A 27,220-nucleotide genomic window follows, 5' to 3' on the forward strand; every position below is an offset into this window, starting at 1 on the left:
CGATATCTATATATTCATGCTAAATCACAGATCTATCTGCATTTAAAATCAAATGAAACAAAAACAATAAAAATCGGTAACAAACCGAGTATCGATAAATATCGAAGGGCATTGATCTCAATTCGAAAGTCAAGAAATATTAGTACTTAATATCTAGCCACATTTTCATTAATATTTATCAGTTTTAATATGGTTAATCGATAATCATCGAAGTGCAGCGATAAACTGGTAGAGCGATAAAATGGTACTGACTCCTAATCTAAAGAAATTACATCAAACTTCGAGATAGAGTCAATACTCCCATTGAATATACCTCTTCTCGCTAGATGAGCGCGTATAACAGCAACTAGCGGCAACTGTACACAGCAAGCAGCAAGCATTGGAGGCACTGGAGGCACTAGTCATCAGGCACTACGCTCATTGGAACACTTGTCACATCCTGTCTTGTTGGCAGCTGCCTCTTCTTCTGCCCTTCGCTTCGGCTCGGCTAGAGTTGCAGTTGTCAATAACGTAGAAATTTATATGTTTGCCTCGTGCCCGAGTCAAATGTGAGAAAGCATAAGCCGAAGAAGCATAAAAACAGCACTCGACTGGACAGACGGACAGAACCAATTGGCCAGATCAGCCAAGAGGCTAGCCAGTCCAGCGGAGAATCAACTCCAGCTTCAGCTTTAATCAGTGAGCAAACAGAGCTGAAGAGGTTTTTATCCAATTTGCGTCCTCTTCAGCTGGACCTTGAAGTTAAGTTAAGGATGGTTCTAGAGGATGGATTTGAGGCATTTATGTCTTGCATTAAGATGTCCTTTAGTGAGCCACTCAGAAGCCAATAGGTCAGCAAACGTGGCATTATGCAATAACGAAATGTTAATATTGTAAAATGAAGCTCAACACTTTGTTTTAATCAGGTCCAGTAGATCCTGGAGTGATCGTACAGGGAGAAGGAACATTTGCTCACTCTGGAATTTCCTAGTCTTTGATAAACTCCTTCCAAAATTGCATTCAATAAAACCTAATCAAATCCTCTCTAAGGGTTTTCCATAGTATTGATAGACCCAATCGAATAGATTTAAAGGATTTTATACATAATACCCAAAATTAAGACTTTCTCTTCTGGCACAAACGAACTCAGCATGCCAACTGGCCCAAGTGGTCGACTCTTGCTAATGTACAGCACCGCCTAGGCACAGCTCGTTGGTGATTGGTAAAAGTAGGATATTACTTAATATGACAGGCCCCATGCCCAGCTGAAGAACTGTAATTTCTCTGCGCTGGCTTTTAACGATCGTGATGCGACAGCTCGGGCAGATGAGGCTGCATAAATTGAGTGAGTGGCCGGCTCCCTGGCTAATCGCTTCATTAATTAAATCAAAAGAGGCAAAAAACATCAACGACATCAACAACAATGAAACACGGTAATTAAAAGATCTCCTTAACAACGGCGATCGAGTCGCGATCGCGACACGGGTCCCAGTTTGTGTGCAAGCAATGACAATTGCTACTCGAAGGTGTAGCTACACACACAAAGAGAGAGGGAGAGGGCGAGAGGGGGAGATAGCGGTGCTGGTCAGGCAGGAGCCAGACCGCATTTGGGTGCAGCTGTGCAACCGGTTTGGCGCGTGTCGCAGCTTTACTCGAAGCTTGCTGCCAGATCATCAGCGGCTCCCTCTGCGCCCTCTCTCATCATCATTGGTTCTCGAGTGTTGTTGCCCTTCTCCCGATTCTGAGCTTGAGCTGCTTCCCCCTTCAACTGCTTTTCGTCTGTCAGACTCAAGATTTCTCTATATCCTCAACTCCTGAACTGTTTCCCTTCACCAATCCTTGCCCGCTCTCCCTGTCTATCTCTTTCTAATTGCGATCCGCCGTCAACATGTTAATCAGTTCGTAATCTGGGTACGCTATACTTTATTTTATTTTCATTTCGTTTGGTTCGCACAAATGAACGAATTAAAATGTCTTAAATGAGAACGACGATGATGACGGACACCTTAGGACATGGTGGCAAGCAATGCGTCATTGGCAGTAGCTGGGGAGTAGTAGGGTTAGGTATATAGCTGGATGGGGTGTTCGGCTGGGGCTCTTCAGAAGTATTCTTTCGCAAGGCGACGTCGCTCGTCGGCGTGGCGCGTGCTCGAGCCACCTGGGTCGGTGCCATCTGTCTCGCCCATCATGTTCTCCAGCATGCGCTCCTGCTGGGCGTTCAGCGAGGCCAGGTGTATGTCACGCGTGGCCCGAAATTTGCCGCAGTTGTACAGGTGCTCATTCTCCAGCCTGATATAGTTCCAGATGAAGCGACTACTTTGGATGGGGGGAAGGGAAGGGGCGAGGCGAGACGAGGCGAGGCGTTACTGACATTAGCTAAGCATCTCTTGCGCGTGTGCGACGGGGACTCACCGCGTGATCTCGAGTATGCTCGCGCAGGTCTTGATATTGTAGGGCGTGATCAGTTTGTGATAGAGGACAACTAGCTCGACGGCCCAGAAGCAGCGCAGCACTAGATTCTCGACAATCACAAAGTAATAGAAGGCTTGCGGATAGACGAGCTTCTCGCGCAGGAACAAGTGCTCGCCGCGCCAGATCTTGAATATGCCAAAGTCCTTGATCACATCCCACGCATAGCAATAGATGGTGGAGATGATGTAGCTCAGGATGAAGAACCAGGTGTACGGGTTGCTAAACGTATTCGCATAGCCATCTGCAAAAGACTGCCGGAGAGTGAGTGTGAGGAGATGGTTGGGGGTGTTGGTTGATGGGATAGGCCATACCATCCGTGCGGCCCCGCATTGTCGAGAAGAAGACCACGAAGAACGTTGTCGAGTACTTGCCAGCGTTCAGCAGATAGCTGACCGACTTCGAGCCGCTGTCTCGAAACCTGCGCAGGCACTGAGCAAAGCGGAACCAGGCGGGCAGGCACCGAGAGATCGGCACAAACATGTCCTCGTCGAAGCAGAAGATGACGTTCGCGTACCGCAGCCAGCATATCGCATAGAAGCGCACAATGTAGTAGTGATCGGCCATGCAGGTGACCAGCGAGTTCATTTGGTCGCCCATCCAGAAGTCGGCGAACCGCACGTAGTGCAACGGCGCCGTCACCACACGACCCACCAGCCGCATTGTCCACCAGCGCGCGGGCCAGTTCATGATGGGCAGCGGATTGATCAGCAGCGTGATCATGATCAGCGTCAGCGCCAGCGGGAAGACGAACGGGTCCTGCACATTGATCAGATCGTGGAAGAGGAACCCCAATATCGACAGCGTCCACAGCAGGCCAAAGGTGCAGGCGATCTCCAGGAATGTCGCCGGCTGCAGATGGCTGCGCGGGTCAATCTCAAAGATTAGCACATGATTGACGCCCGCCCGCTGCCAGCCGGCGACATTGGCGGCCATGAAAAAGTTGAAGATCACCCACGTGAAGGGCCCCCGATAGAGTCGGATGAACGCCTCGATATTCTTCTCCTCCGGCGGCCTACGGATGTCTGAGGCATATTTTAGTTGACGCTAGTGCTGTCATTAGGGATCGCAGTTTGCATGCGAGCGTATCGATGTGTCGCTAAGCATCGGGCAAAGGCCGTTAGTAAATAGGATATAGACGGTCGATCATTATAGATCATTATAGACTATGGTACTCAAGGGAGGAGTGCCGCCTATAGGTAAACAATTGAGTAGATATATAGATTCACATGGAATCACAGACTGTGGTAAAAATGTTATCTGAAAAGTATCGATATGATGCCAGATATCTATTCGATATCTCAAGCATTGAAGTCAGATACTCAGATATATCGTATGCAACTGCTAGTTCGATATATCGAAGACATCTAGCTAATCATCGGTATCGATGCCGCACGACACATCGGGCTTTTACTGTTACATCCCTAGCTGGACTGTAAGAAACGAAAGACAGAGAGAGAGAGAGAGAGAGAGAGAGAGAGAGAGAGAGAGAAAGAGGAAGCAACTGTGTGAGGGGGAAGAACACTCACAGCTGAAGATCGTTGTGCAGGCCAGCATGATGAACATGCCCAGAGCGAGTCCCGCCCGGAACACCATTCGCGGCGGCGTCGGCTGTCCCAGGGGCGGCACCCGGAGCTTGGTCATCGCGCGCGACCTGTCGCCCCCCGCCAGATAGTAGGTGTACAGCTCCTCCACGTCGATGATCAGTTTTTCGAGGGGTCGCTGGTCGGTGAAGGCGGCGGGGTTAACATTTTGCTCCAGCCAGTCGTTGCCGCTGGTCGACCTCAAATACTTGTCGTACTTCTTGCAGATCTTCCGAAAGCCCGTCTCGTTCAGGGACTGAAAGTTCTGGAGCAGCACGAGCGTCAGATAGAACTCGCTATACGCATTCCGCAGCTGCCGCTGCGTCATCAGCTTCCGATTGCTGCCGCTGTTGTTGTCACGCAGGCTGACCATCGAGGGCAGGCGCTGGGAGCTCTGCAGGGAGTACGAGCTGAACGTGTGCCCCGGCGCCCGGGCCGAGGCCAGCAGCTGCAGCTTGAGGGTGGCGTGCTTCCGCCGCGCCTCGGCCAGCTTCTCCAGGAAGAAGTTGTTGACGCGCGTCAGCTCGTGCATGCACTCCGTGAAGAACTGCTCCTCGAAGGCGATGTAGTAGGCACTGATATCCGCATCTGTTGCGCCGCCCTCGCCGGTTGGGGCGCCATCGACGCCGCGCCGTATCATTGTCTTCAGGTCCTTCGGTTTGAAGTTAGTTTAAGTCTCTACAGTGATCTAACGCTCTGTTCGACAACGTGTTTGTTCGTGTCAAATTGTGTCTATTGTGTGGTGTGTGGCTCACCGTGTAACGCATGTACTGCTGCCGCCATTCTATCGTCAGGTGCGTCTCAAAGGTCTTGCCAAATTTCATCGTTCGCCCAGGCCAATCAAGCAGCGCATCCGTCTCGCTGCCTTCTGGCAGAGGCTAGCTGAAATTCTCTCTTCTCGTCAAGTTCAACAAATTCTGACATCTTTCTCACATCACAATGCGAGACCCGACAGCTTCCCAGCACAAGCAAACGAATATCGAAATCAAATCGAATTCATAAAATAAAACAAGACTCACTAGATCGACTCACACATGAGCGCCATCTAGTGTGCATATTCGGCAACTGCTATATATACTATATATATATGTATGTGCATATATGTATATACATATATATGTAAAGGAAACTGAATGTTACGCTAATTCTTCTTCTCCTGCTCTTTGTTTTTCTTCTTCTTCTGTCACCTGGTTAACTGTTTATGTGATTTAAGCCAAGTGTGCAGCGAGCGTTGCCTGCGATAATTTGGCTCAATCAACGAGCCGCAGCGGCAACAAGAGGAAGAAGCAGAAAACGTAGACGAAACAAAGAGCTGAGAGGGAGGGGGAGAGAGAGAGAGAGAGCAAATAAGGGAAGTGGATGTTCGTTGCTAGTGACTCATTTGCTCAGACAGGAAGTCACTTCACTTGGCCAAAAAGCCAACAACAACAACAACAACAACACCAACAACAGAGATAAGCGAATCGAAAATTTTGCGCCTGCTTTGCGTTCTGGTTAAATAATTAGCGGGCGTGTGAACCGCAGCCCTGGGCGAAGGTCTTCAAAGGGTTCAACGTCATCGCCATCATCAGCTGCCGAAGAGACCCAGCTCTGAGTCACAAACTCGAAAGAAGGTCAAGCTGACGAAACGAGGCGACCAATGCGAATCTCAAAATCATTAGACGAAAGTAATTGAGGCTTGTATTGGGACTTGCTCTACGGGAAATGCCAAATGTGGCAGACAGCGATTGCGCAGATATGAGTTGGGTCTAAGTAGATATGCTATGCTTGTTAAGAGTAGCCAAGGAGGGTCTTATGGCCTCAGCTTTATGTGCCCATCATTTCATGCAGGAGTGAAAAGCAATAGAGTTTCTCTCAGGTATATTTGATTTATTGATTTATATAATAGGTATTTGATGGGATGTGCTAAGGGAAAAGTTCCTTAAAAACAAATTCAAGTAATTTAAGTTTTTACTCGAGATCTCTCGCGCCCGAAGCGAGAATCATTCACCTAGACCAAAGGAAACTGCAAGAGAACTCGTTGGGGGCGAGATGGAGCGGGGGAATTACAGTTGCGAGTCGGAATTGCAGGCACTGCTGATTCGGCTCACTTTTATGGCTTGCCGTGAATCGTTGCTGATCAGCGACGCCTACGACAACAATTATATACATATATAGCTACAGAAAGTGCCGCTATGCTAGAAGAAAACCGCAACAATAACGAAAATGAAACAGTTCTCAAGAATTTCCAGCTGTTGTTGTTGTTGTTGTAGATGGTGTCATTGGCTTGCGATCACATTACATTACACATGAGCAGCAAATGAGACAGTGAAAGAGAATGAGACAGACAGATACAGACAGAGAGAGAAAAGTGTGAAATGGTTAGCAAGTTGTTTTAGCTCAAGTGCAGTTACAGTGAAGCGTGGCAAGTAACAGAAGATAGAGAAAGGGGGAGGCAGAGAGTGGGTGAGAGAGACAGAGACAGTAATAGAGTGAAAGATAGAGGGAGAGACAGACACATAGAGAGAGAGCGACAGAGAGAGAGAGAGAGAGAGAGGGAGAGTGATAGAATGAAAGATAGAGAAAGAGAGAGAGAGAGAGAGAGAAATATAGTCCTACTAAAGTGCAATCATAATGAAACATGCTGGCGTTGCCAGATAGTTTTATATATAACTATGCTATTGCGAATATTTTCGTTCTAGCCAGCGTTGCCAGATCGTCTTTATGCGCACTCAGTCCAATTGGAATTCGTATAAGTCGCTTGGCGCGTGCCAGTAACAAAAAAAATGAGAGAAACAAATAAAAAACAATAAAAGCATCAAATGACTTTCAATTCCACTCGCAGCTCAGACCGTAATAAATAATCGAGCCGCGTCGTTATTTATTGAGTTTCTGATTTATTAACATTTTTGTGCTCGAGTCACAGAGTATTGAACGGGTATATGGCCATCTATGCTCACCCTAACAGATCTCTGTCAGGGACTTGAACTTTTATTTGCCATGGATAATATTGGTTAGAGACGTAATCTTTGGTGCCTATAAACATTCTCAGATACCCAAGACTGGGAAGGTGCTCTTGACATTAACGAGCATTGCGCAGTCGATGAGGCTCGACAGCTACATTCTCACTTGAGTTGATTTGGGCTGTTGGACAGCTTTTGGCAACGGGCCGCAACGATTAATGTTGTGACGGGGCACAGAAAATTAATTAAGAAACGTTTGCATGACCTCCAGCCGCAGGGCAAGAAAGGGAGCAGAGAGTCGAGTATGGAAAGGGCTTATCATGATAGCTTTTCCGATCTAAAGACAAGGCCCCCAAGGCTTTGGCACTGCCCTTTGATTGTGCTGCGCGACGCGCGCTTGAAAGAGACCGCCCTGCGAGCTCATTAGCGGAGGCCCACCTCAGCGCAGGCCTGGCTGCCCGCACTTTGCATCTGGGCACAGGAAACATTTCCCTTTCACCAGGAAGAGCAGGGAACCCGAGCTGGCATCTCCCTGCTCGCTGACCGCAGAGCTTGCCCAGAAGCGGAAGCGGAGGCTCGCTCTGTCTTTTGGCTAAGCGCAGCTTCCGATTTGAGCGCAGCGCACAGTAAACACTGGCTAGCAACAACTTCCGTTTTGCGCTCGCAAATTAGCAGAGAGGGAGAGCGAGAGAGAGGCTGCTGGGAGTGGTTAAGGCTGAGGCAGAGATCGAGTCTCCATTGATATTGATTCTTGACTTCTCGGACAAGTTCTGCATGCGTGTCGCTTGTGCAACTTCCGCGCAACCTGCCCCACTTGGGGGCAACTGCAAATTATGGCATCGTTCTCTAATTACAAATGTTGAGCTCTTAGCCTATGCCTCTGTCTCTGCCTCTGCCTCTGCCTCTGTCTCTGCCTCGACTGGAGTCTGGCCAATTGGCAGTTGGCAGTTGGCAGTTGGCAATTGGCAATTGGCATGCGTAATTGGCTAATTGAAATGAGCGATTGAGTGATTGGGGACTGCGGATTGCCACATCCGATGCGGACAGCCGGCTGGAAAAGCTGCAAGATAAGTGAGTCGACGTCTGAGCGACTACCAGATACCCGCTCAGCTGGCAAGTTCGGACTGTACAAAGTCGATGCCTTGCCAGCAGATACTGCTCAAAATGAGAGTTGATCGACTAGCAGTTACCCTTGCAGCGGGCAATCCTAATAGTTCAGTTCAGTTTCTCGATCGATTCTATGATGACTCAGATGCAGCTTAATGTACTACATTTGATCATTCCTGTTGACTTGCAGTTTATCGACCACAAAATACCCTGCATTACGTATCGAATGCACATTCTGCGTACCTACACAGCAAAACTATTGCCTCTGGCTCTTAAGGTCGTCGAACCAAGCCTAGTTACAGCTTGGTAAAAATCTAAAAGACGAATGATCGATCATATGATATGAGAGATTTCATGTGACACAGTAAACATTTCTTCAATCAGATATCTACGCTGGATGTTATCTCTCTACCTTTTACCCGTTGCACATCTTCCCCCACACCGCCGACAGCTCATCTCCCGTCAGTGCGTGTGGCTCATTAATCACTGAATTTTCTATGGATGGTTCTTCAGGCGACCCCAACCCAAATGCCCCTACGATTCATTGATGCTCTGCTCTTAAGCATCTTAGCGCATCGCCTTAAATGCTGCCAGGGTTGTCGGGCACGCCCCCACTTCCCGCAGCTTCCTCCTGCTCCACATCGTGGGTGGACCACACACAAGGAAAGCTTTGGTCAGCAAGCGAAAACTTCAACTAAATAAATGTGAGTGAGGATTGGTATCGAAATACCCTGTACTACTTGTGGGCAGTGCGTAGCTAAAGCTGTACGATTTAGAGATGCTTGGTAACTATAGTTTATGAAGTACTAACATTGATTGATATGCTCGACTAATGATACCCTAGGTTAGACCTGTTAGTAGCTCAAAGGCTTTGCTTATATAGATTTGCACAACTCAAAGATACCCTGCAGATTGGTGCTTAGTATTCTTAGTCTACCTGATAGCTATCGTTGCTTTGTTGATTATGCCCAACTTAAAGATACCTCGCAGCTACAGCTCGCTCGTTGGTAGATATACCCTATATTGATGATTACCTCGCTTAGTCTTTTGTATTATATAGTTTTCACGTTTCTCTGCCTTAAGGAACTAGACTGAGGCTTAGCTCAATATATATGTATGTATATTTGTATAGCAAATCATATATATCTACAATTGATGGCATTTGATGGTCAAATTGCTCATTTCACAGCTTTTTCCAACTCTAATCAGTACAGTGGGGCCAGAACTATTAATAACACCTTTATGACTTCAGGCTATTTGTGGAACTACAAAAGAAATGTGAACGGCTTGCGAAATTAGTTTAGCTGCCGTGCGATGCCTGATCCCAAGCAAATGAATGAATGAATTGAAATTGCCGGTTATATATATAAATGTACAAATATACTTATCTATATATAGATATACACATATACATATGAATTGCTACAATTATCATTATCATTATCGTAGAAATGTTTCAAACTTCAATCACAAATTGTCAGCCATAGAAACTGGCGTAGCAGGAAATGAAGGAATTACACCAAAAAACAAGGCAAGTGAAAGTGAATGATCGACTGGCAGATGCCCTGCCAAGGGGTATAGTATGCACCAATCACATTATTCAACAAAAACTCCAACTAAGAAGAGGATTTGTAAAACTCCATAGATGTCCGACATATACTCAAAATGACTTTATTTTCAAGTCGTTAATACCCCTATAAAAACTCGACTCGTATCAGTGCTTGCTCCCTGCCCGTTGGCAAAAACTAAAATGCCCTCTTCACACTCTTCCAAAATTGTTAAGAATGGAAATGAAATGAAAAGAATTTGTAATGCCAGCGCTTTCACCTTTGCTCGGGTTTTCGTTATGCGAGGCGAGTTTTCTTGACCAGGAAATGTAAATGGAAAAGGGAAATGGAAATGCGAGCTAATTGATAAATGAAACAACCAAAAACACCGATCGGAAATGCAAGTCAAACATTTGATTTCGTGTTTGTTTCTTGTTCGTTCATTGTAACTCAATTAGTCACAAAGTGGGCTAAAGTGAGCCATCCAAAGGTGAGACGGGCCGACGTGGAGGAAGAAGCAGAAGAACAACAATAACTGAGGGAAAGTACTTGGAAGTGTCTGTGGAATGTGTGCGTGTGCCTATAGGGCAGTCACTATGCTAAAAGGCAGAGGGAGAGAGAAGCAGAGGGAGAAAGAATAGTGCAGTGCAGCTCATTCAGTAAACTTAATTAGAATAGGACGTGAAATTGTCCAAATTGTCTAATCCGTTTCGGTATTTGATATTTGAGCTAAGTATGTCATAAATGTTGCCAGATATGATATACATATATACATATATACAGTCAGAATAGTAAGCATAATGTCAGCTGAAACATATTGTGCACCTGATTTGTAAAATGTAGGTGGCATATACAAATATCTTTAGGCGTATATATATATTTATATATATGTCTACATACTACCTTCCTTCAATATTCAATTTTCAAGTTTCTCAGTTTCAAATAGGCTTCATTCAATTTAGAGTCGTCGCTATATTTGCCTTGATTAATCAGTTATTTGAACTACAACTTTCATTAATGCTCGCTTAGGCAGTGTTGAACGAGTATATTGGTTTCATCTACCGTGCATCAAGCTGCATGTCCGGCACTTGAAAATAAGCAAACGCCCATTTGACGGAACTCAACGAGCATTAGGCAGTCGGTTACACCTCACAGCATGGCGCTGCCATTAAACTGTATAAAGTTGTTCATGTTTTATTGGGCGACAAAAGTGTATTCCATTTCAAGTTTCACAGACGAACGACTAATTAAAACATTCATTGAAAATGCAACGAGCGTTTACCCTAACCCTTACAACCTACAACAAGAGCAACAACAGCCACAGAATTTTCATTCCGCTCCGCTTTCGTTGACAGAGACGCGCATTTTCCTTGCTACTTTAACGAGACAGGCGCACAAACAAAAGACTTAAGACACGAACTTGTTGGCAAGGGAAAGAGAGGCCAAAGGAACAAAAGAGAGAGTGAGAGAGAGAGTAGAAAGGGAATGCCACAAAAGGGAGATATAAAGAAAGAAGAAGAGACTATGGTAAGAATAGAAGAAACAGAGAGAGAGAGAGTTACACCCACTTCAAGCAATAGAATCGTCGACCTCTGTCTGTCATTTCATTTCTATCCATTCCACAGAGTCGTAATCCCTATATCGTTTATAAATTACTTTGGATATTCGTAGCATGCATACAGATTTCCATTGTCATATTCCCATACCTTCACACACCGTTCCATACACAATGAAGTTCTGAGAAAAGAGCTGATCCATCACTGTGGCTGGGTATCTTGTGGTCAGGCATACCCAACTAGAGCACTCTTAATTGTTTTCGTTATGAAACGGTAACAGTTATCAAAAGGTTCATTGAACACTGGACATAACTTGTGGACAAACTTTCGAATGGCCAAACATGAATTGCTGTTGATTGTTGCTTTCTGTTGACTGTTGTTGTTGGGTGCTATAATTATAGCAACAGCAACAGCAACAACAACCATCAACCGTCAACCGTCAAGACCTTCTCCTTCTCTCTCACTCACAATTTCGGCCATGAAAAAGTAGAGTTAAAAACTAAAGTAAGAAAACATTGCTCGTAATGACGTTTATAATGATCTGCAGCCTCATAATGATCATTCACATAATGAACATCGTGCCTGTTTCATAAACTTGTTAAACGAAATACGAGGGAGACAAAAAAATGAAATAAATTTACGGCCAACGTAAGTACAAATGCATAAATTAACATAAATTGTCTGACTGTGTGTGTGAGTGTGTGACGGTTGTATCTGTGTGTGTGTGTTCGGTCTGTGTATGTGTGTGTGCTGATTAAACATGCATTTGTTAAATTAAGCATGGCCAAGACGCGTCTCAAACTGCAAACCCCCTGCACAGTTGCACAGAGAACAAGAGAGAGAGAGAGAGAGAGAGAGAGAGAGATAGACAGGAAGAAGACATCGCACAGGAGTCGTTCAAGAATAAGAATAAGAAGGAGCAGACAAAGCAGCAGCAAAAGACATGCACGCAGTTCCCAGGCAGCGCCCTCAGCCGTAACCAGCGTAGCAGAGCGCAACTGTCGAATACCCTGTACTAATTGAAATGTCGTAATATATGAGATAAGCTAAAGAAAGCTGTTAAAGTTATACCCTGTCAAAATATATGAAGACATCGCATTAGCTCTGCAATACGTAGAATATATTCGTATGCTATAATTTAGCCTAGCCTTAGCAGTTACCCTGTAAAAGCCAACTCTCTTTGGGAGTTAGGTAGAGCTGCATACAGGGTATCTTCTTTCGTTTGCCAACTACAAATCTACAGTAATGCAATGAAAATGATTCGCTGAGCTATGCATGTACACTATAACAGTTACACATATAATCTGAGAACTGGCAACAGGATTAGATCTATTTCATAGCCGACTACAGGGTATCTGCGCTCAATTAGCCCCAGTTTTGGCAATTTGGCACCTGCCACTGTCGCAAAGAACCAAAAAAAAAAATGAACGAACGCCAGCTGCAGCTTTGCATTTGGCGCACGCACAAGTCAGCTGCAATTGGCAATGGGCAATGGCCAATTGGCTATTGGTTATTGGCAATTGGCAATTGGTTTGACGCAGACGGCGGCAAAGAGTCAATGCAAACACGAAGACAATCAAATTGTGCTTCATAATTGATGCCGACGACGGCCAGCGAAGCGGAAAGCGAAGCTCTAAACGCTCTGCAAACAAGTGGCCGGCCGAGTGTCCGCCGTGTCTAGCCGTTTGTTTGGCTTATCGTGTGAACTAATCTCAGCCGACTCCCAGGCACAGTCAGAGTCAAAGTCGGAGTCGGAGTCGGAGCTAGAGATACAGATATAAAGATATGGAGCTGTGAAATAATGTGTGATGTCTATGAGCATAATATGCCTCACTCATTTTTCATTTCTTTCCCATCCTCTCTTTCTCTCTCTCTCGCTCGCTCTCGCTCTGCCCAGGGGCATATCATGCAGCGAGCGTCTTGGACTGATTGTTGACCGTCTTCGGTCTGAAATTGAAGCCAAAGAAAATGATGGCTGTTGCTGCTACTTTATTACACCACAAGAAAAAGAAGAAGAAGAAGAGAAGACGACGACGGCGAAGACGAGGGAGGGGAAGAAGCAGCAGTTTTTGTCTCTTTTTGCTGCTGCTGCTGCTTTGTCGCCAAGGGCCTGGGCTGGCGTTGCAGTTGACTGCCTGGCAAAAGAAACACATTAAAAGCATATCAAGTGAAATCATCATCAGACTGTTCTCAGCGCTAACAGCAGTCGCCGCATGCAGCAGTTGCTAGTTTCCACTTGCCACTTGCCAGTTGCCAGTTGCCAGTTGCAACGGAAGCGCAGCCCCAAAAACTGTTACTAATAGTTCGTCTAACGCTTTTTATGCGCCAAACAACCGACAAACGAGAACAAAGACCATGAAATGCCGCAAATATATGGCTAAAGTCTACAAAAATATGCTCACTTTTACAGAGTATTGATGAGTCAGGCAGGCTTTGATTAAATATTAAGCTAACAGCTTTGCTCTATATACGAATACTACGCACAGAATAGGCCTCAAGCTAACTTTTACAGGGTATTTCTGCACCAGGCAGCCTTTAGTCAAGGATTTAGATTTTAGAAGTGCCTTTAAATTATGTGCCAATCATATACTCTATATGTGTATATTCACGCATATGACTGAATACATTACAGGGTATCTCTTAGCTGAGTAACCGTCTAGACGATTTTGTATTACATGAATTGTTAAGTTGTAAATCTTTATCAAGCTGAAATTTTTTTGAAATATGTCTCATACAGGGTATCTAACTGTCGTGCTATATAGCACAGTCTGTGGGTGAAAAATGTGCAGAGCATATAGGACTTAAAGTGAGAGTAATAAACGACTTGCAGGGTATATATAGCTATCCGCATTGACAAAATAGATTTACAGGGTATAGTACTAGTCGAGCAATTGAGTTGGCGCCCTGAGATCTTCAACACTTTTGTTGTTTCTCTTGTCAACAGACACTCAACAACAACAGCTAGTTGTGGGCGTGGCTGCTAGTGGGGCAACAGAAAGGTGGCCGAGGGAGTCGGCTGGCTGGATGGGGCGTGTGGGCGTGGCAGCCGGTGGTAGCTAGGCTTGACGCACGACGTTTCGACGGCGCGCAAATAAAATCTCTTGGCCACAATTTTGAATAGCATTGTTTGTTTCTTGTTGCTGTCACGCCCCATTTATATACATTTATGTGCTATATACATATATACCGATATACACATATGTATTTATATATCACGTACATACGCGCAATTAGTTTGGCTCTGCGCTAGGCTTAGGCCGCACCTCGAAAGGCGCCAGAGCCAAGCGAACCCAACCCAAAACCGAGCGCCCCTAACCCAGATCCCCCTCCCCCCGCTTTGAGCCAATGACCCCACCTCCTTGCAGCCCCCTTTTTAACTGGATCAGCTACTAGGCCTGCGCGACAATTAACTGTGCAAACGTTACGAACTATCTCTCAATTGCTCCCGTCACAAAAAAAAAAAAAAAAAAAAAACCAAAACTGATTGAAAAACTAAACAAAGCCAGAACATTGCAGTCGGGCATATTCGATTGTGAAATGCTCGTGTTTAAGATCCAAATAATAATCTGCGGATATGTCTGTAGAGTAGTGCAATATCATAACTTCTCGTACCCAAGCCCAAGCCCAATATCATATTGTATATAATGTAATATCAAGCCCTTGGTTGAGACCAATATACTCACTTTCGATCGTGAGCGAGTATGAAAATACGTGATTTAGTCCAACACAATTACGATTGTCCAATCAGACAATGAGTCATGCCAGTGAATAGGTTACGTATATAGTGAATCGATTAATGTCTATCGTACAGCGAATATCGCAGATCATATATTGTATTAGATATACCGTATATCCTACTTAGTATTATATTGTATATTATATACCTATTGCTTAATATATATGCTATCGATAGCTGATTCCAGCATTGATCGATGACATAGCTATCGGAGATTTTTCCCATGTATTCTGTGCCTGGTCCTTAGCAATTTCTAGAGCATCTGGTTTCTATCTCCTCAACATGGCGCCAACTAGACTTCACCCAGATCGTGTCGAGACGTCCCATTTCTTGTTGCTCTCGGCTAATTGTTGCTGTTAATTGCAACTGAATTTGCATTAGTGCCCGGGTTCTCGGGCCCCCATTCGGAAACAATCGTTAGAATCATAAATATACAAATTTATGCTCACTGCGATGCGAGAAGGGCTCAATTTATGCAACTGGGTGGCACTTTTCCTAGACAACAGCTGAGAGCTGAGAGCCAGCAGCCTTTCGCTTGATGGCGGCCCTCATTTGTGGATGAGATCAGAACATGCAAGCGATATACATATATATACAATATCTAAGCATATCTATGTAAAGTAATTGGACAGAGGCTGACGCTGCCTTGGCCTTGCTTCGACTTGCTATGACTTGCTACGACTTGCTTTGACTACCTTTTAAGGCTCGCCCACATCAATTGCTTGACTCACACAGAAATTGCCCACAAATTGAGCAGCAAATTAACACGATTTCGATTCGAAGGCTGCGAACTACGGGTGAAGACAAAACAAAAGATAAGAAAACAGCATCAGCCAAACGCCAATTGGGGCCATCATCGGAATTGGCCGCAAACGAATCACAAATCACAAAGGCGACATGTGTTGAGAATTCATAAATACCCATTGCCAATGGCTAACTAGGGTATAATCAAGCTGTGAAAATAGGCCTGGCTAATAGGTAAGTTGGCCTACAGTCCAGCTGATCATGTCTGAGAGAGAGAGAGCAGGCCAATCTGTCTCTTGATCTCTCATGATGGCTATCGATAAATATCGATGTCAAACTATGAATGCATATAGAGAGAGAAGGCAAGTCACATGCGGGCACTCTTAAGGAATTCACTTTAAGCTTGCTTCACATGATCGATAATTTGCGTGTAATCGATAAATCGATAGTATATTACTTACAGATAATTCTTAAGACATAGAAGTCTGTAGAGTAGCATAGGCATATGAACTCACCTGAACGGCGCAATTGAGGAAACAATTGTTCTGTCCTGGTCCATTGAGCAGACCCTTCGACGAGGGCTCCAGTGTGGGCGAGGTGAGATTGTTGGGCGCTCGCAGCAGCTCCAGCAGGCGACTGCGCTCCGCTCCATTTTGAACGGCGCCGGCGGCGAATGCCTTCGGCTGATAATGAGCCGCAGCGGCAATGGGCGTGGCACCACTCGCACCGCTCGACGGCCGGTAGAGCGAGCTGGCGGTCAGGGGCGTGCCATGGGTGGCCATTGTGCGTGCGGGGCAGCTACCACTGATTGCGACGCCTATGGCTGGCATCCGAAAGGCCCCACGATCTCTCACAATGTCAGGCGCTCAATCTCTGACGACGCTCGCTGCTGGCATGGCGGCTGCACGTGGGGGCTGGGGGAAGGAAAGAAAAGACAACAATCAGAATATGACAGCTTAATGTGACGACGCCCGCACCTCCGCATCGCTCGAATGCCAAAGAAAACAAGTTAAGTGTGTTGCCGGTGCACTCTGGCGGCGCGACTGGCAGATACCCAGTAACAAACACATTAGCGTAGGCCACCTAACAAATGGCATAATCGCAGCTCTTGCTCTGGAGAGACAAGTTCAGAAGACGATAACCGATTTTATAGCTTGCACACTCTGACAGTCGCATATACTCCATTTACACGTTTGCAGCGAACACAGGGTATGCATGTGCGAAGAGCCGCCGTCTTCTCAAGTCGTGACGGCTGCCGTGTCGCTGGCAATTAGCCGACTCTGAGAATTCCCGCAGCACAAACAAAATTATAAACACGGCCAATGTGGTGGCTCGTTCCATCCTCCACTCCAACTTCCACTTCGACATGCGCTTCACATCTTGCAGACCAAACCGGACCACAGTGAAAGTTCCCGCATATCAGAATGTGAGCAGCTATGTGGGCCAAGCTCGACTTGAGAAGCCGGACGGACGCATTGCCCACTTCTGATTATGCAATTGCCTCAATCGAAACGCATTCGCATTCATTCGCAACTCATTCATGAACGCATCGCAAAACGAAAGACTTAGGCAACAAACTTGACTCTCTGTACGCTCGGGCTCAACGCATGACGCGTAAATGGTTTCGAGTTGGATTCGATTAATTAGACTGAGTTGCACTATGAATATATTGTATATACTATTATATTCATTGTGTATTCATATCTATATGGACATTTATATGTCTCTTTTATATACTTCCTACAACAGAGATACAATAGATTTTCTCAATCGGTTATCTCTGTGAATAAAAAAGCTCTTTCAATCGAGTAGCTGTCCTACAATGTCGAGTCATCTTGAACAGAGAATCTATTACAATGGAGAATCTCTGTTTGTCGAGTCTTCTTTTCAACTGATGGTCTCTTTCAATCGAGTCAGTCAAACATATCATTCAATCGATAATCAATTTCAATTTGGAATTGTTTTCAATCGAACCATTAGCAGTATACCATTGATAATTATACCATAGATATTGTTGGTTGGTCCTATATCTATACATCTTATTGAATCTCTAACAAATCTTTCGCATTTCTTAGTTTTTACTTCAAATGAAAGCCCTTTCTCTTCATTCCATTCCATTATATCGTAGATACCGCATACGCATGCACACACATGTGTATCTTTATATGGTATATGTAGCTTCTTCACCTCACAAGGTTCAAGTGCTTTAATGCTTATGCTAATTGTTAAATGGCTGCAGCGTTGCTAATTGCCACATGCCACATGCTGCACTAGCCACAAACGACCACAAGTTTGAAATGAAAAGAAGCCAGAGTATAGCAATCCGCGCCATACTGACTGCCCAATGCTCGTTCACGCTTCAGCAAAAGTTTAACTGATGGGCAATCGAAGCCCCTCACCTCGTCCTAAGAATTCGACAGCAAAGATTAAAAGTGCCGAAAAGAATCTCTGAAACTGCTTGGCGATGCAGTTACAATATTTCACTCAGCCCATATGCCCGCTTTAGATTAGCTGAGCGAGCATAAAGAACGCTAATGTGAATGCACCTGTTGCTCAGGTGAAGAAGCCGCTCGTTTGCATACTAATCGAGGCGCTGTGCGCTCAGCGCTTACCAAATGTTATGATGGCGCATGACTGAAGCTTGAACTGAATGGGAGGGGGAAGGGGGCTGATCGGAGAGGGGCGAGCAGATGGCAGGGGCAACTGTTGACTGGTCAGGCATTTAAATTGCCTCCATTGTTGCGTGCAACTGCAACAATTTGTGGCAAACGCAATTTTCGAGACAGGCAATCAGCATGCACATATGATCTAGCATGCATATGACTACATACATATATATGTATATACAGTTATTTATACACATATCGATTTACAATATCATTCGGCTGCCTAATTAAAATTCTTTAGAAATTGCACCTGACATCGACTCAATATCAACATCAACATCAAAGGCGCAAGAGCTGGGGCCGAGCGTGCAGAGCGGCCGGACTGGGCAGGAGTTTGAGCAGTGGGCGTGGCATTCGTATTTTGGTCCAGCTTCAAGCACACGCAATACAAACGGCAGCTGTGGCAAACTAGTTGGCTTTCGTCCGCTTTCTTTTTACAACAAAACTCAATTTCAGCTTGTTGTTTTTTTTTTTTTTTTTGATAATTCTTCAATAATTTTTGTAAACTGTGTCCAGTTATTGTTGTTGTAACTGGCGTGAGAAAGTCACGCCCTAAGCATCACGCCCCTTGCTTCGATAAAAAAAAATTAAGAAAAGCAAACAAATATCAATCATTGTCTCATGATACAATATAAGAGAAGTAGTCAATCGAGAGAGAGGAAGAGAGAGAATGAGAGAGAGAGAGAGAGAGAGAGAGATATACAATAAATATAGATGATGGTATTTCATAGGGTATTTAGATAATTGTGCACAATAGATGGTGGAATAGAGAGAGAGAGAGAGATAGAGAGAGAGGAGAGAGTGAAATAAATATAGTTTATGGTATTTTATAGGGTATTTAGATAGTGTGCCCAATAGATAGTGTGAGAGAGAGATAGAGAGAGGCAGAGGAACTTTTAAGCAGAAAGTGAAATGTCTTCCATCTCCGTTTACTCCATAGGCTTTACACTAAATTTAGTATATTTGACTCTTGCTGTCCTCGACGCACTCTGGGTTCATTTAAGGTAACCAGAAGAGAGGGAGGGAAAAGAGCAGCCGTAGCCGTAGCTGCTGGCTATGCCACAATCGAGGCCACACAAATGGATGCTTGGGGCTATTGCTGCTGTGGTTGCTGGCTGCTGATTGTTGCTGTTGCTAATGTTGGTCATCAACTGAGCAGAAGTCACGCAACGAATTGGCGACAATTACCTAAGAGGCCAATGAGCACTCCACTCCTGCTCCACACAAGAATAGTCGACTGGCTGGTGCCCTGTGCTCGTAATTGCTTATGAAGCTATAAAAATTCTATGCAAAGGGTATAAAAACCGACGACAAAGGCAAAGACCAAGACACAAAGCCCACTGATTGTTAAACAAATTGTTGGACAGTTATTAAGTTGTTGTTGTTGTGATCGTTGTTGTTGTGATCGTTGTTGTTGTTGTTGTGATCGTTGTTGTTGTTGTTGTTGTGGTCACTTTGCATTGCGATGCTGGCGCCAGCATTTCCATTAGCCCAGGTCTTGTTAAGCGTGCGTGCGTGTGTGATTGTTTTTGTGTTTGTGTTTGAGTTCGAGAAACGTGACATAATGCAAAACAAAGGCCAAACTAAACAAAGAGCCAAAAGCTCTGTAGACCCCAACATAGAAGAAGAAGAAGAAGCAACAGAAGACGACTCTTTATGCTGATAAGCTAGTAGAATACGGAAAGACGGGAGTGTGAGTGGAGCACAGCACAACAACAGGTGAACCACATGAATATATTACATCAATTACATAACAAGGCTTAAAAAAATTTTTTTTTAATTAAAAAAAAAAAAAAAATTTCCCGTCTCAGGCAGGACTCTAACCAGGAACTGTTTGAATACGAAGCGGGTGCCTTACAACTCTGCCAAGCTAAATAAACCAAATATTTGAACTGCTGCTGTTACTGAATTAGTAAGAGCGAGATAGAGATAGAGTAAATGCAATAAATTGAATTTTGAAATTATTACAATTAAAATGTCCTATGCATAACTTCCATGAATTCACATGAGATGAACGTTTAATGGGACCATGCTTAATTTAAGCATTTGAATGAGGATTTTGAGGTGTTGCAAATAATGTGAATCGAACGGGATTCGAACCGGGGATTAATCGCCCTTGCCAGGCAATTCTTTGTAAGTTTGCCAAGCTGTTTGTGCCATAAATACACAAACTGAGCTTGCTCTGTTGTAGTTGTAGTAGACCTGAGGAAGAGTCGAGCCTCAAGTCGCTCGCCTGCTAAGCAAAAGTCTAGTCGGCCGCAAGCCATAAACAGCAAATACTACAATAATTTTAATATTCCAAGTAATTTCCAAGTAACTTGTTGCTGCTTGCTTGAGATGGGAAATTGAAATAGGCAAGGCAAAGTTGGGTCAGCCCTATAAAAGGAAAATGCAGTCTGCACCCATAAAATCTTCTTCTTGTCCATGTTATGTTATAGCCGTCGCATCGTTTGATTTATCGCTTGATCTTCGAGCTAAGATCAATTATAATCAATAATTATTAATCTCTTTTTGTTGTGTGTTGTCTTATTTGCTTTCATGAACATTCCTTTGCCGTGTGGCAAATGGCATGAGTTGCATTTCTTGGCAACTTTCTTACCCCCGCCCAGGCGCTGACTGCGCAGTAACAATAGAGCAATCAAGGAGGGAGAGAGAGAGGTCGCCTCTGCAGCCCCCCAAGCAGCCCCTTTGCACTGGCATTGCTCTCACACAACTATGCCAAGAATGCTGAGCACCTGTTGGCATCATTTCAGCCTTTGCATGAGCAAACGAGTTGCCGACCCTGAAATCAATGCAGTTCTCCATATGCTCCATGCGCCATGCTCGATGCTGTACAGCTATTTACTTGCTCAACTGTGTAGTGTGTGTGTGTGTGTGTGTGTGTGTGAGTCTGTGTGTTGTTTATCGACTGGGTGCATGGAACGTGTTGAGCTCGGCAGTAGAGATTGGGCCAACTGCTGCAGTCGACCAGCTGCCGTTGTACCCTAGAAAATGTGGGCAAAGGGCTATATGCACCAGCCCGAAATTTGATATGTGAGCTGTAGTTTGACGCATATAACATGAGCTTATTCCCAATGCTCTACAAAAATATCGCTAGAAGTGGCTTTTGCTTTTTGCTTTTGGGTTTTTTCACCGTATCTCGAGATCTGCTGGAGCTAGGGACAGCAATTTCGACTGGAAGCTGCTTGAAACGTATTCCTATACGAAGCCTAATTCATTTTCCTGAACACAGAACTTTGCCTGCTTCGCATGCACAGCTCGAGTGCTGTCAGAGCTATCACACTCGGACTGCAGCTGCTTGAAACGTTTGTTTTAACTTCTTTTCGTTCTACGATCTATGCCGCGCCGCACACTTGCGCACTCCAATTTGAATGCTCCACTGGGCCCACGTATGCCCACTCTGGGCCTGTAGTCGCTTCCTAATTTGACAATTTAACGGGCCTGCAGCTACAGCTGGGGGCGATTGTTGTCGTTGCTGTTGTCGTTGTTGTTGCTGCCCACGCCAAAAGCTTCAGCCGAGCTGCTTTCATGGCGCCCACGCTGCAGCAGTTGGGCTGCCGCTGCTGCTCCGGTCATTGGTTAGCCCCAACCACTGTCTGGAGTCGCATTCCTTGTGCGGCAGCCATCAATTTGACACTCTGTCGGGCGCATCTAATGCGACAGCCGATCCTCGTGCCCAGCTTGCAGCTTGCAGCTGGGGGCATGTCTGATTGATTAGACGCGGCGACGATGACAGCAGCTGTGCCGCTTAATTGCGCAGCGCAGCATCGAATCAGCAGCAGTGCCAAGCATGCGTCACTTACCACACTCCAGCGATACCCTGTAAAAGCCAACGAGCTGCTCCAGCCCAATCCGATGTCAGCAGACTAGTCCAAGTCCAAGTTTATCTCCGCGCGTTAACTCTGGCCGTATACCCTCTAAATATAGCCTTGAAGACGGCCATCAAAGCGACAGTGAAGCAGAATGGGCGTCTTTGTTCAGCAAACATGAAACGCAAATGCGCAAAAGCAAAAGCAACAACAACGTAGCATGCTGTAGGCAGTGAAAAGAGAGAGACACCTAAAGGAGCGGGCGGGGCTGAGGGGATTGACCGCGAAATCGAGAAGTTGCGGACAATCGAGAATTGTGACCGACAGACGGCTGGACGGACAGCCAGACAGGCAGCATAATTTATGGCTATGCAATGCGTAAAGCTTCACAATTATTTGACCAGCTGTAGTACCAAGTACAGCTCATTGCCCAAGAGCCCTCAACACCAGGAATCTACATATAATCCTCAATTGTCGATCTCCGATCTTAGATCTGCCATCTACAATCCTTATTCCAAGATCATAGATATCCAATCTTCGATATGCCATACTTTTCTCTCGATCCATGATTTTCAATCTTTGAAGTCCGATCTCCGACCCATGTTCATTGATCCTACGCCTGTTCATTGACCACTAATAATGTCTCTGCTCTCACATCCCTGTTTTCAATCTCTGATATTCAGTCTTTGATCTGCAATATACAATTCTCATTCTAAGATCCTATATATTCGATCTGCGATATTCCATCCCGTACTCTCGATCCATGAATTTCAATCATTGAAGTCCGATTTTGCATCCATAGCCATTAGTCCTATGCTAGTTCTCTAGTCTTCGATTTGCAGTTAATCTCGGTCAACGATCACCGATCTCCCACTGCAACTCCTGAACTTCGTTTGCCCATTTCCGATCACTGGACGGCTCCTCCTCGTCATCGGCCTTCGATCACCGCTCATTGATTTTGCATCTTCCATCCTCCGCTGTCCGTTGACAAGATTGTCAGGAAAACTCAGCGCCAATCAGATGGAAAATGCCTTAGCTCCGTGTGTGGCGCGACCGCAGCTGTCAGAATTGCGTGTCGCTAACTTTATACGCTCGCGCTGCGCCCCACCTCCCCCTCCCCAAGAGCCGCCCATTGAGCAGCAGCTGAGGTATGCAAATCGCTGGCACAGCCGCCGCTGTCAGACGTGAGCTTCATTAGACGAGCCTCGTCGCTGCGGCCATTAGCAACACCTTAAACCAGATAATTATGGCCAAAACTATAAATCAGCCAGCTATCCAAAAGATACCAACAGATAGTTTAGATGCCTCTCTAGATACTCAGGTGCTTAAAGATCTACGGCTAACGCCGAGTCTCGCGTATCGATTTCTCGTGGGCGTTTATGTTAATCGATTGAACGTATGTGTGTGTATGTGTGTGCTCTGTCTTTGTATACCCTATAGGGGTAGATCATCTCGTAGGAGAATGACAGCTGCTTTGCAATCGAATAAATAGTGAGCTTAATAAGATGAATGAATGGATGGTCTAATGGGATATGTAGATCAAATCAAAGCTCAACAAGGAATATCGATAAATATCGATATGCTTCTTCTAGCTCAATTAGCTAACTATATATGAATTAGTAATAGGGTGTATATGATAGTCGTTCAGCCCAGCCACAGAGCATGTTCATTCAGATAATTTTTTGTCTTATTTTTTGGCTGCAAATCGAAAGCCACAAAACTAAGGCGAAGCGCTGCCTGTGAAGCATTCCACACACGAAATACGCCAACAACAACAACAACTACACACACACACACACACACACGCGTATATATACTCATACATGTATTATATGCTGAGCTACAAATTCTGGCTTTTGTCTTTTGTTGGCTCGTTTTTGTGGCTTTTAGCCACGTGCTGTATCACTCCAGCGTCTCAAACTCATTTCGTTTTTCTGTTTTTTATGGAAATTAACATTTTTTAATGGGTTTCTTTTGGCTGTATACCGTGCAGGCGGGTCGAGTGCGTAAGCAGGGCATATTAGTTGCTAGAGATGCCCACAACTACAAAATACATATGCATTCTGGGTCTAGTCAATCGCGCATCGTCTGAAATTTTAGCAACTCATTGCTAGCAGCACTACAGGGTATCTACTAGTGGAGCTCACGCTTACTCGTTCATTCTTCAAATGTTGTTATTCACAACATTAATTGCTTTGCTGCATATCTTTATGGAAATACAGCAAGATATCTATTACATATAGTAAACATATGTATATATGTATATATATTTATTTATGCATGTATACATATATATATATATATGTGTGTGTATACATCCATCTAGAAGTCAACAATTCGTTAATCATTATCGTAATTTGGTGGCCCGAACGGGGTCTCCATCTCAATCTCTCTCGGATCTGTGTTGCGTGGAAAATGCAACAGCGAAACAATGGACAAAACAGATCTGGCAAAAGGCATTTAACGGTTATTATTCAAGCTGCAGGTGCAGCCAGGCAAGCGGGCATGGGGCTGCAGGAAATTAAGAAATACAGCCAAACAGCATCGGAAATTTGGTGTGTAAACGGAGCCACAGTTGGCCACTTGCGATGCCAGAGCCATCTAGCGGCGAGTAGCGTTTGGTTGCAGTCTAAAAACTTCATGGCAAATCATTTTAAATGTCTCTAATGAGCAAATGATGCAGACAATTGTGATATGCAGCTTTTCTCTCTCTCGCTCTCTCTCTCGTTCTCACTCTATCTCCCTCTTTCTCTCTCTCTCCATTTGCCATTTTATGGTTTTTGGATTCTTCTATGGGTATTATGCAAGCTGCAGGTGCTACTAGTTGGTGAAAGTAGCACTTGCAGCATGAAGCAAAGGAATGTCAGCGACTGGGCGCCATCTAGCGTCGAGTAGCGCTTCCTATTGATTAGAGCTAGAAGCAAACGTGCTCGAAATGCCACACTAATGAGCAAATGATGCATGCAATTGAGAATTTTAGTCTTGCTCTCCCTCTCTCTCTTACTCCCTCTCTCTATCTGCACAGCAGCCACTTGAACAAGTTGTGGGAGTGAAGTTCAAGTGGAGGAAAGGAGAGCGAGCGCCACAGAGCGGGAGCCGCTGCAGTTTCTGCTCAGCTCATATCTTAATCAATCAATCTACAATTTAAAATCGATTAACAAACCAAAAACAAAAACAACAAAAAGCAGCTCCAAAGTGAGTTGGGAAAATAAAGTTGAATTGCTCCTGCAAGAAGTCCGATCCGCTGGCTTAGTTGAGATGTTGTTGAAATTTGTGCGCCTCGAGTGCTGAACGAAAATGCGAGATGGAGAGAAACAAAATAACAGAACGCAAACAAAAACGAAAGACAAGAAAACGACACGCAACACAACACAAAAGATCGGCTACAGAAAACATATAATTACAGCCAAGCCAGCGTGATGACGATGATCATCATCATGATCGTTATGATGATGGTGATGCTGCTGGCTCTGCTGGCTCCTCTTCAGCAGTTACAGTTCATTCACGCCCCCTCAGTCGATAAGCTCGGCGACGCCCACCACAAAGCGCTGAATGTGGCCAAGTGACAAATGGTTGATATGGAATGCTGCCTCCCCCACTGCCTCTGCCGGCCCTCTAATTGTCTAATAGAACTGCGAAGAATAGAACAGAAAGAGGGAAGATGGAAGATGAATGCTAAACGAGCCGCCGATAGCAATCTCTCTTCTTTTTATAATATTTCAAATAGAAATTCAAGGAATTACAAATATCGTTTGGGTGTCAAGCCCGCGACCTCTCGCACCCCGTTAGCAATCTCTATTATTATAATAATATTTCAAAAAGAAAATGGAAAAGAAAAAGTAACACTAGGGCTCGGCCGGGAGTTGAACCCGCGGCCGCTCGCACCCGCAGCGAGAATCATACCCCTGGACCAACGAGACGTGCTAATTTGCAATACTGAAATAACAATTGCTCTTCTGCGTGAGTGTGTTTATGTGTGTGTGTGAGCAAATTTCAATTGCAGCTAGCTGTAAGGAGCGACGGAGTAGAAGAGAGCCACGGTTGCGAGTGGGAGGGAGAAAGGAGTATGCTGTTGACTCTAAGAAGTTTTTGTTGTTGCTTTGAGCAAGTTGTTGCTGCTGCAGGATAGGAGAGAAGCAAAGGAAGAGAGGAACATGCGGTTGCGGGAGGGAGAAAGCAATATGCTGCAGTTGCCTTGTTAAGTAAATTTTAGAAGTTGTTGTTGCTGTAAGCAAACTTCAAATTACATATGCCACGGCGCAAAGGGGGAGGGAGAGAGAGAGAGAGAGAAATGCCTCGTTATGAAGTTTCTGCGATCAATTTGAATAGTGTCTGTTGCTTATAGTCAGATGCCAGCGAATCAGCATGCACTGCATGTCTGTAGATATGTGTGTGTGTGTGTGTGTGTGTGTGCATGTATATAGGTGAAAAACAGCATATAAGCATGTGCATGCGCGTGTGTGTGTTTGTGTGTGTGTGGGGTGCGTATGCAGCATATTCCAAGATCTGTTTATTGTTTACACTGGACGCTGCGTAACGAGAGATGCCAAAAAACAGAAGCAAGAAGAAGAAGACGGAGCAAGAGGAACAACTAGGGAAGGGGTCATGCTACATATAAAAACTTAAAATGTGTTTGCGGCGGCAAAATGAGCCCTATAAATAAGGAGCTCAAGAAATACTCTATAAAGCAAGAAACGAAAATTTGAACTTTTGTTTTATACTATTCAATAACACAATAAATATACATATATCCACATATACATATACACATGTATGTGTATACATATATGTATACATATTTGATATATATTCTACGATCTCTGTCAAAATTCAAGTGCATCAATAGATGCATATGCCCAGCTAGTCAGTTAGGGTATAGGAATTCTTTTGGCCAGCCAAGCAACGCGTGCCTGGCCGACCCATCGGTTGGCCTGGCTATGTAATAAAGCACACACATTTGCCTCCAATTGAATTTTGTTACAATTTATATTTGAACATTTCTTCGGAAACAACAGGGGCGAAAGCCAGCTGAGGAGGCGGGCCGCGGCCCGCGGGCGTGGACTGAGTGGAATGAGATGAGAG

The 27,220-nt window shown here is 44.9% G+C and overlaps 2 protein-coding genes across 3 annotated transcripts in view; both read right to left on the reverse strand.

Annotated features, from left to right (window-relative positions):
• The window catches only part of ec (ubiquitin specific peptidase echinus), a 66,137-nt gene that overhangs the window by 34,207 nt on the left and 4,710 nt on the right, over positions 1-27,220 (reverse strand). The window contains exon 2 of the mRNA XM_089473308.1: positions 16,179-16,577. Within this exon, the coding sequence (XP_089329434.1) occupies positions 16,179-16,493 (315 nt within the window). The 5' untranslated portion in view covers positions 16,494-16,577. The remainder of the gene's footprint in view (positions 1-16,178; positions 16,578-27,220) is intronic.
• LOC108619117 (solute carrier family 53 member 1) lies at positions 1,013-8,185 on the reverse strand. 2 transcript variants are annotated; one of them, XM_018015460.2, is made up of 5 exons: positions 4,787-8,185; positions 3,978-4,683; positions 2,763-3,473; positions 2,392-2,692; positions 1,013-2,295 (listed from the first exon to the last, which is right to left on the reverse strand). In XM_018015460.2, the coding sequence occupies exons 1-5, from the start codon at positions 4,853-4,855 to the stop codon at positions 2,079-2,081; spliced, it is 2,004 nt and encodes a 667-aa protein (XP_017870949.1). In that variant the 5' UTR covers positions 4,856-8,185; the 3' UTR covers positions 1,013-2,078. The 2 variants fall into 2 exon arrangements, with proteins under 2 accessions (XP_017870949.1, XP_017870950.1); XM_018015461.2 differs by having other exon boundaries at positions 1,018-2,292; positions 4,787-8,181.

The sequence above is a fragment of the Drosophila arizonae genome, chromosome X, assembly GCF_054131065.1.
Source record: "Drosophila arizonae isolate 15081-1271.41 chromosome X, UAZ_ARI_1.0, whole genome shotgun sequence".
Classification (NCBI taxonomy): Eukaryota; Metazoa; Arthropoda; class Insecta; order Diptera; family Drosophilidae; genus Drosophila; species Drosophila arizonae.